The 11,200-nt window shown below is 35.3% G+C and overlaps 1 protein-coding gene across 4 annotated transcripts in view; it reads right to left on the reverse strand.

Annotated features, from left to right (window-relative positions):
- The window catches only part of LOC106471618 (MAP/microtubule affinity-regulating kinase 3-like), a 64,037-nt gene that overhangs the window by 4,322 nt on the left and 48,515 nt on the right, over positions 1-11,200 (reverse strand). For all 4 annotated transcript variants that reach the window (XM_022400230.1, XM_022400231.1, XM_022400227.1 and 1 more), the window contains 2 exons: positions 10,513-10,629; positions 9,202-9,432 (listed from right to left, as the gene is read on the reverse strand). In XM_022400230.1, coding sequence (XP_022255938.1) covers positions 9,202-9,432; positions 10,513-10,629 — 348 coding nt within the window. The remainder of the gene's footprint in view (positions 1-9,201; positions 9,433-10,512; positions 10,630-11,200) is intronic.

Here is an 11,200-nt window from a genome sequence, read left to right on the forward strand (position 1 = left end):
AGCATCAATATCAATTCCAACATGTTGGCCTCTGCCATCACAGTTTTTAAGACTAAAGTCACCTGAATGAAATTTGCTGATCCATCGTTGACACTTACGAACGTTCAAACATATCCATAAACTTCTTTGATATTCTCTGTTGCTACAGAGGCATTGTTTCCCTTCTTGTATTCAAACACCATTACATGCCAAATGTGTGTCTCATCGTGTGCCATCACAATAAGGGATTAGAGTATAATAAACTTTACACATTATATAGGCTACACTAACGTGACATTTAGGGGGTTCCTTTAATTATTATACATGATGTACGTTTTTTGGGGGTGTTAATGAAAGTGTCCCAAAACACGATATATTAGGTCATCAAGAAATTAATATCATGTTGTTTTCTGAACAAAGAATTGTCAATTTCACTGTTAGGAAAGATAACGACTAGCTTGGATGAATTTGTAACTGCTCTTGTCGCACAGTTAAAAAGCAGAAAAATTTTGAGAGTTAGGGGAAATTATCTACTTTTTGTATGTTATTAGTCTATTTTCTTTGGTGCATTATTTAATCAAATAAAAATTATTTAGTGAATTACTGCCATTAATCTAAAAAAAGTAGGATTAAGTGTCATACTTTCCACCACATTGTGCTGCCCCCTCAGACTCTCTCTGGAGGGTTCACATAACTGGTGAGGAACTCTCCAAGATGACCACCCCAGTGGCAAGGGTCTCCCATGCTCTGCTCAACAACCAGAGGTGGAGGAATTCACATTGGGAAGACACCGGAGAGATGTCTGCACCCGATTGGACCTAACCACTAGAAAGGTCTTTTACTGGAAAAAGTGCAATGGATTACCATAGTGGTCTTGCAAAAAACCCTATCTCAACAGTGGGGACTTCAGGACCCAGGGCAGTGGGTTAATACTTTCTGTTACCCCTGACTTGATGCAGATTTAGGTAACTCAGTATATCATGTGAAGCAACACTGGCCATCAGATAAGTTTTAGGAGTATATTCTAAATAGGTAAGGCAATAAAAGAGGCATTTACCCATTAATGACAGTGAGTAGAGAGGTGGCTGGAGAGAGGCAATATCCTAAGGGATACAAAACCACCAGTCTACATTCCAGCCTGGAGAATCTTGTCCAAGGGTCATTAAAAATGTGAGGCCATAAAAGAGAATAAAGAAGTAGATTTGATGTGATGAGACATCATACAGCCTACGAGAAACTATTCAGGGAGGAATACACGATTCAGATGAGCTGACAAATCCATTCAGTTAATGTAAAGAAAGAGATATCCTTGGAAAAGTGGAATCACATGACAAGGAAACTAATTGCAGGAACCCTGAAATAGAGACTTGCATACTAAGTAACACCTGACTACCCAAACTGAACATAAAGATTGATCAGAGTCAGTATGATCATAAAGAGCTAAAATTAACAGAAGAGATATGGGGGAAAAAGTACTTTCTTCCTTTTGAGCCACTCAAGTTATAGGAAGGAACAAGCAGTCAGAGAATAAAATCAAGGAAGATTTCTGAAACAAAGTATGGGAAATATCCAATATATAAAAATCAGATCTGTAATGACCACTAGCAAAAAGGACAAGGAAATGGGTTTTAAGAGAGAGAGATGATATAAAGAGCAAGTGGACCTGACTGGTGAGCAAAGAACCGCATAATTCCCACAAATAGAGACAAAGACAGACACAGGTGGTTGGAGCAATACCAACCAAGATGGAAGTAAAGGAAAAGATACTCTGGATGCCAGTCAGTGAAGAAGAGGAAACAAAGATGAGCCAGCCAAAAAGATGCTACCAATAGGACCCTACAAGGAGTCTTGCAAATTGATGTCAAAACATGTAGGAGAAGACAAAGAGGGTACATATTTAGAAAGAGATGAGACCAGTTCTGGCTGTGGGGAACAACAGCCAGAGCTACTGGGTGAGATACTGGGGACTAGAAGATGGGATAGTTTGGTGCTGAAAGGAATGGCAAAGGCATCATTTCTTGGTGTGCCCAACTGGAAAAAAATCCAATGAAATACCTGAGGATGGAGTGACCCACCACCAAGTCCAAAGCTGCTGGGACATAAAAAACCTCCAAGACCATGAGGTCATCCAAATGTGCCCAAACCCATAAGAGATACATTGATGAAGAGATGAAAATCTGAATGAGAGGGCAGCAGTGGAATTGGCACAATCCAACCACCGAAATAGATCCTGAAGAAGAAAATACAACAGCATTACATGAACAGAGAATTGCTAGAGATTTTCCATTTGTCAATCAAAGCCAATTGAAGAAACCTCACGTGAACTTGGCCTCAAGGGACAAGAAATTTTAGAGGCATGAGGGTCTCCAAATAAGATAGAACCTCTCAAGCAGGAAGTATAGGAGAATTAAGTCAAGGTAACTAGATGCTCCATTTCCTGCAAACAAATAGTGGAAGACTGAGCATGATATAGTAAAGAATTGAAAAAGTTTCCTAGGTGAACCAAGCACTGAATATGAATAAAGGACAACATGGAATATTTGACCAGCAAACCCAGATGAACTGCCTCTTGGAGGAGAAGTGACACGGCTGAGAAGGAGGTGAAAAGGAACCAATCTACCATGAAATAATGGAAAAGAAGTCCAATACTGTGGATATGGCAAGCAAACACTCCAATGACTCTGCTTAATACATAAGAAGCCAAAGTGATGCTGCAGGGGAGAGCTCAAAAATGGTAGACTTGATCTCACCAAATGAAACAAAAGACATGACATGAGGACAAGGTAATTGGAATATGGAAAAGGGCACTTGAGATGTCAACCATGGAAATCCATGGTATGGGAGAAAAGGACCAACAAAGAGGAAAAAAAACCTCTTCATCTGGAACTGAGGAACTACCATATATAGGTTGAGAGAAGAAAGGTCTATGATGGAATACCAAGTTCCTACTTTTCTTGGGGAAAACAACAAAAAAGATGAGAATGAAACCCCAGAGAGAGGCAAACAACCCTCTCAATGACTCTCATGTCCAAAAGATCCTATAGTGTGGCCTCAAGAGGATAAAGACGCTGAGGATCAGGAGGAGGTGGAAAGCAGGAAAAGAGAACAGAGGATGAGATAGGAAGTGAAGAGAAAGGGCATATTTAAGAACATGAATGACCTACCAGTCAGTCCAAAATAGAGGGCTCCTAAAGGTACAAAGAGAGGGAGTCACCAGTGGGACCTGTGACAGCCAACTCAATAGGAGCCAGACAGAGGTCATGGAGATAAGAATAGGGAAGATGAATGGTAAAGAGAAGAGCATAATGTCCCAGAAGGTTTCAACAACAGAGGTTCCAAGTAAGCAGGGACAAGGCAGAAGGTGATACCCTTGCTTAGGTATTGAAAGTACTGACTGTAGATCCCCAGAAAGACTATTTTGATCACATTGCAGGGCTTCAAATAGATGAAGAGGGGACATGTAATGAAGGATATGAGTAAGAAAAATACAAAGATGAGAAAATTGAGCATTAAAGCATGTTACTGGAGGCCAGTCCCCCAAGCGGGTAGAAGGTACTACATGGACTGGGAGTCCAAGAATAGAAAAGGGGAATGGCTCTAAGCCATGGCAAAGAAATCCTGGGGTCAAGGAGAATGAGACATTTAAAAGTGGGAATAAAGCTGATCCATGAGCACATCAACATGGACTCATATGCTTGAAGAAGGAAGAAACTAATTAATCCTCAGCATTAGAGTCATGTAGTAATGAATTGGAAAAATAAAAAACAGGAGAAAGGGAAAGTAAGGAACAAACTGAGTAGTCAAATCCACAAAGAGATTTGGAGGAGGAACATTGTCCTCAACAGGTAAAGAGGCAAAAAAGGCATCCAAGAACCTATGAAATGATAGACTATGGTGGGAACATCTACAGTCAAAGAGCCTTCTGTGGTCACAAACAAAGTAGGGGGTAAAGTTAGAACATCTTCAGAACTCCAAAAGGAGGTAGTAGTCCCCATTATTTGAGAATTTGTGATTATTGTAGCAATTCTACAGATCAACTTTTGTTTTTTAGTGGAGATGTTGCTTGAACTCAAAGTTAAAACAAACTAAAAGGCAGTGTGGTTTAAACTTAAAGAAACACATCTGTTAAAGATAGTCCTAATGATAAGAATGAAGTTCATTTCAAGTGCAAGTACTTATGAGGATCTACGATGCATGGAAAATGTGTTGCCTTCCTACTGGTGGAGAGGTATTGTCACATGATGATTACATTATACACTAACATAGTTCATGGTGTGAGATAGCTCAAGGCTAGTGGTATGCATAAAATCTCAAAGGCAGATGTGCAAAGAAAAACTACTGTGTGGAAAAAAGTAAGCATATTGTTTCAGAAGCCCTTTTTCATGCCTGACTAATGATAACATTTAAGAACTTCTACACAAAACAACTTATATATTCCAATCCAAGATAACACAGTTTCTTTTGTCTTAAGTAGCACTTTAGTATCTGTCAGTATTTTTAGGTATTTGGCATTAGTAACCTGAAGGCTAATTACATGGCACATTGGATAAATGGTCAAGTCTGAGTGCAAAGGGTTCAACATAGAACTGCTAACCTGAAAGAATAAAATTAGTCAACAACACTCTAAACCTACACAACTCCTCCTAAACAAACAGTGAGATTGACCATCATTTACATAATACAACCACAATTGAAAGTGCAGAACACATTTTACAATATACTGCAGATATGAACCTAGGACACACTTATAATCTTGTCTAATCTAGTTATTTTATGAGGTAAGTGTCATTAGTTGTTCTTCAGACTAGATGCTGTGACATCAAAGTGCTGGAGTAATAAAACCATAGAAAAAGAAGTTAAATGAGTTGAAACACAAAAAATGAATTATTATATTATATAGTTATAGTTTCTTAGCAAATATAAATCTATATTTTGAATGAGCAGAAAAAAATACATATTCAGAACTATGTGGAAATGATAACTGGAACATTTTAAAAATGTTTCTTTGCAAAATATACTATATAAATGCTATATAATACTAACATATAAATGATAAAATACTTTTGAGTAAAAAAATTGTGGAAATAGAATTTGAATTACATATTTTACTTACAGTTTTATATTTTGCATCTAGGTGTGCACCAGTCCTGCATATAAAATAGTATGAACACTGATAGACCAGTGCTCCAGATAATTTTTGCAATGATCAGCACAGTACTGATCAAATTTTGCCTCTATCAGTATCTGCCAGAGGTGATCAGTAATTTAGTATCATGGACAAGTATCTGTATGCTGGTTTATATAGTGGTCAAATTGTTCATAAGAGTTTGAATATGTCAATATTATATTGTGTATTTTGCCTCAAGAAAGTACTACAAAAACACATACACACAAATTATAATTTTTTTAAATATTTTCTTAATTATCTGTTTGTATGTTTGTGAAAGCCTCACCCTTCTTCTGTTCTTATCACTGTCCCACATTTTAATTGCAGTGCTGGGATCATACAATGAAATTTCTGGGCCTAACATTACAATTCTCATTAAACAGTATCTTTTCAGCTTTCACATGCATCTGAATTTTGTCTTCATTCTGTTGTTTTTTTTACAGAAAAAGCTTCTTCACAATCAATGCTTTTACACAAAAGCATAAAGCTATTTGATATAATTTTTTACACATTAGCAAATTGATCACTATGCAGTTTAATAACCCCTTTACATAAATGTTCAGTTTTTTATTTTTTATATGTCTTTCAATATGCCTTTGAATCTAGGCCATTCATTTTGTACCATATCATTTTTGTTAAGCAAGGGGATCATTTCAGTTTCAGTGTTTTTCCCAGTACCATATGATATTTTGGTAAATTTATTGGTTCTATAAAAATCTGCAAGATCAGTAATAGCCACATGTGCTAGATGTGTAGATCAAAAACAAAAGGCTCAGGTATGAATTCCAGATTATGGATGGTGTTTTCATCTTGTTGTGTATGCCTATTGATGATGTTCTGATAAAGTCTATGTATTTACTTAACAGTTGGTTTACTTCTGGAGTCCCTTCAGAAACAGAAAGTTTTACACCTTTCATACACCTACTATTCTGTTCTAAAGTGCTCACCATTTCCCTGTAATTTTTCACCACCTTTTTTTAGTTTATCCAATCAAGCTAAAGTAGACTCAACTAGTGGTTTCACTTGACTGAATACTAGATTTTCCTGCTGAAATCCACAACACCTGAATTTTATTACAGACATCTAACATGAGGCTTGTAACTAAAGCAGTTTTAGTGCTGTTGTGTAATGTATAATGTAAGTATGTGTGTAATGATTTTACTGTTGCATTTGGTGTACCTAGTTCAGAAAGTGTTGCTACATCACAAAGATAACTAGGATACACAGCATCAACTACACTTCTCCTGCTCAATCATTTCACAGTGTGTGGTTCTTTGAAAATGCCCTGAATGTTATGCACTTTTCTAGTTCGTAATGCAGAACTGCTGAAGAAATAATATAAACTGTTGATTTGAAGGTTTCAAGTAGTTTAAGGTTTTTCATGGCACCAACACACCCCAGTGCAAGTCTGTGGGCTGTGAAGTGTCTGTATGACAAATGAGGAGAACTTATTTTATTTGCACACCTACACCAGCTCCATGACCTACCTACCATAGTATCAGCTCCATCTTTACACAAGTTTTCCCTTTTTCCTGTCTACTCCCATAATTTACCAAAAATATCCTTTAAGTGTTTGATAACTGTATGGGCTTTGCCATCATCAAGCTTTACACTCCCTAGGCAGGATGTCTCAACATTGCCTTCATACACATATTTACACAGTGAAGTCCTAGATTACACAACAGACCTATCATGGCACTGTTAAAGTTGCATCTTCAGAGACATTTCACAATGTCATTGTGTAAACAGTTTAATATGATCTTTTGATTAAATTAACTGAGGTCAATTCAAATTTTTCATTTCAGTTTTTACACCATTCAAACTGTACAAAAATAAATTGTTCAAAATACTAATTTATCAAACTCACTCACTTTACACTCGAATGTATAACCTTCATCATCACTACTGATGTACTCCACATTTTTCAATTTTTCTTTTCACACTCATTCTTACTGCATCTAAGCAGTCACTGATGTCATTGTGATTTTTAATTGTAGAAATCTCAATATTAAGAAAGCCAGTAGTACCCATCACATTCTTCTTTCCAACTTTACACTGGTGACAAAATATGGATTTGAGTCCATCTGCTTTTGTAACAATCTCTAGCCATGGGTACTGTTTTATCCAACCTTTGATTGTAGTGTCAAGGACTGTATCACCACATGAAGAAAGTTACCAAATTGTGTGTGTCGTAACAATTAGCTTATTTCTTGAAATTTCAAAATATAATTTTTCATGATAGGTTTTTTTTTTTATAACGCTGGCAAATTCTTGCTGCTCTAAATTTTCATGGGTTATACCAATAATTACAGCTTACACAACTATATTAATATTACCTTATTCTAGACATAATGTAGTGTTCCTTTCTAACTGACTTGCAATGTTATTTCTAGCTCACTTCCCAACCCTGTTGACTTTTTCTCTCTCTCTCCACATACATATGTGTGTGTGTGTGTGTGTGTGTGTGTAGTATGCACCAGATTCGGTCAATGCTTTATTCACCTTTATAAAGCATAATAAAGCCAGGATTCACCAGTCTGTTTTAAATTTCACAATAAGGGAGAGAAATAAGACTTTCGTTCATTAATTAATTTTCCGTAAATTCGTTCCAACGAAACTTTAGCAACACAAGTCCTTTCTTAAATAAAACTGGTTTATTCTTTCCGAATACAACTTTACCGATACACTTAATTTCAACAGTCACTCTATAACAAACAATGTAATTCTCAAAGAACGTCTCACGTGCTCGTGCTCGACAATACTCAGTTCAATTATACATTCACTGACTGCAGTTCAATTACTCATTGTTCCATCACGTTGTGACCGTCTTATATATACCAGACTACTCCCAATCTAGTAGTCTCCCGACAATTCACGAAGGAACAGGATACTTCTAGAAGGAGGTGGCGTGATACTAGTCACGTGATCTCGCTGATGCAACAATACTTTTCACATATACTAAAAGATTGCCTCTTTTTGTAAAGATACACACATTAAATTAAGAATTACAGCTGGCCTGGCATGGCCAGGTGGTTAGAGTGCTTGACTTGCAATCTGAGGGTCACGGGTTCGAATCTCTGTCCCACCTTTCAGCCATGAGATCTTTATAAAGTGACGGTTAATCCCAGTATTCGTTGATAAAAGAATAATCCAAGAATTGGAGATGAGTGATGATGACTAGTTGCCTTCCCTCTAGTCTTTCACTGCTAAATTAAGGATGGCTAGCACAGATAGCCCTCATGTACCTTTGTGCAAAATTCAAAACAAACAAACAAACAAACAGAATTATAGTAATCATTAATTCTTCAGTACATGCTCGGTCCATTGTGCAAGCAACACTGCTAATGGTAGATGTGATATGCGAGATTTTAGGCTTACATGCAAGTACAGACTGTAAAATCAATTTAAAATAAAGGTAAATTACTGAGAAATGGCTTAACTAAAACAAACAGAATAGAGAAATAATCAAGTTTGCAAACTATCAAAAATATTAATAGTTAAGGGTACTATTGGCGACTGTTATTAATTCTAAAATTTACCATTGATGCATTGCTATCAAGACATTCATAATCACAATCTATCAATACTTCTCCTAGTTGTGGTGTGCTTTCTTTTTAAACGTGATGCATCTATGTGAAAAAATAGCCATTTTCACAGTGTGCAACCAGTAGGCACACAAATTCATTATGTAACATATCCATGATAGTACATCCGTAAACTGATAAGTGTCAAATAAAAAATAATGTATCACTCAAAAAATGGAGTATTTTACACGGCCATATGTGCTAACCACCTGGACCACTATAGAATTTACTTAATAGGGCTTAACAATGCCATTTATTCTGCATTTTTTCAATGAAAAAACTTTTGAAACATTAGTATAAAACCATAAAGAAATGGTTTTAAAACATTTCACAGCTTGATAATAAACTACAAGATAAACTACATATACTCTAAGGAAGTTAAGTGATCTTCATTAAATGTACTTCAACATACCATTCAAAAGGAATATCTCCCAGCTTTTTCTAGAATGTTCACTCAAACACAGTTCTTACCTCTTGTTAAACTTTAAAGAAATTTTGTTGAAGAGAGATCTCCCACCAGGACTGTTGTAAGAGGAATCCTGAGTCTGGACGGACACTGTTCCTGGGCCATTGTAAGCAGTATTGTACCACTTTTCTTGTGTTTGTCCACTGTGAAAAGTGTTACGTATAGTAGTGCCTCTAGGAAATGAGCTGTTAACTGAAGAGACTGGCAAAACAGCTTCTGGTTTTTCTCCTACCCCACTACAAGAGTAATAATTATAAATAATATTAAGATTCTAAGAACTACAAAATTAAAATGCTCATCTAATGACAATAAATTCAATATTGGAAGATATGTATTTGATGTTTTAAATAAAATGTAATACTATTTATACCATGATAAGAAAACATATTTTTAAAGTAAATATTCAAAGAATCTGATATGAAGTAAAAATTAAGATGAGCAAAAAACATTTTACCAATGCATCAAAGAGTACCAAGAAAAATGTAGTGTAAATTAGTCAGCATAAAAGATTTTTTGTGCCACTCTTACACACAAAATTTCAGAGAGATGATTACTATTGCTTAAACACTCATTAACCTAAGAAGTTCAAGTCTGCTTGAAAAATGGTAGCAAGTGCCTTAGAAGGCAAATTAAAGAAAATCTACACAAGCACATTTCATTATGGCATAACATTAAAATTCATTAAGTTATATCTACACATTGTTAAGATTACTTCATAATAAAGTCTACATTTTTTAACAAGAACACCTTTGAATGGGAGCCCTATATTAAGTTCTGTAAAATAAAACTTAAAATATATAATAGGTGAGATATTATATTTGTTAAATTCAGTGTTTATTTCTGAAATAATAACACTGAATTAATATAAGTCAAACAACACATTTTGGCTTGTAATCAGAATGAACAATGTATTAAACATCTAACATTTAGAAAGTATTTTATATAACAAAAGAAATGTAAAAATACCACCAATGAGGTAGTTCCCGATTTATAATAGGCATACTAAGGGGGCAACAATTTCTAATACTTTAAAGTTACCAATCAAATTTATTCTATCATGATGAACTGGAATTGATGAAATTTTGATAATAGATTATACTCTTTCTGCTTCTAAAACTATGATACACACACAATTCAAATTGGGTCTGAGCTAATATATGGCTTACAGACAAAGTAAAATTTTCCAACATATCAATGTGTACAAGCCATTGGAACTTGAAATGTCAAGAAATTTTTTTATATGATACAAAACAAACCAAAAGATGAACAAAAACTCTCTGACAGTCATTTTAATAAATAATGGTAACATAACCTACCTAGTTTGAAGTGGATCTCTTACTGACGTATCAACAGGGCAAGTATATGATACAGATGTAGATTTTGTATGACCTTTTGGCCTTGGAGTAGGCAACTCTTCACCTTTAGTAGTAGTGCTGTAACAAATGTCTCCTAATTAGTATTTCATATAAAAAGTTGGCATGTACTACCTCTATCAGGTGATTAATTGTAGATAACACATATCTCTTAAGTTTTTCATTTACAAAAAGTGACTTATTATGGAAGAAAAATTATGAGACATCACAAATAGCAGTAGACATGTAAATATCTTGAGCTTTTCATAAAATAAAATATGAAATGGAAAAGTTCATTGAATTTTTTACATTATGACATTTTTTTGTAGATTTCATGAAATGTTTGAACACCTGATCAACAATAATCAATCATTCTGAATAAAGCACTTTAAAAATATCAGAAACTTAAATTGAATTTTTTTGTTAGAGCAAAGCCACATTGGGCTATTTGCTGTGTCCACTGTCGGGGAATCAAACCCCATATTTTAGCATTACGAACTCTCCGATGATCATCATTTCCAACGTGTAAACGTTGCTTCGTTTCTTCTAGCGTGTAATGCATGTGAACCATTTTTGGACAGAATTGTCGCCGGTGATGAGAAATGGATTCTCTATGCTAATATTAAATGCCAAAAACAATGGCTCAGTCCTA

This window comes from Limulus polyphemus, unplaced genomic scaffold, assembly GCF_000517525.1.
Source record: "Limulus polyphemus unplaced genomic scaffold, Limulus_polyphemus-2.1.2 Scaffold4737, whole genome shotgun sequence".
NCBI lineage: Eukaryota > Metazoa > Arthropoda > Merostomata > Xiphosura > Limulidae > Limulus > Limulus polyphemus.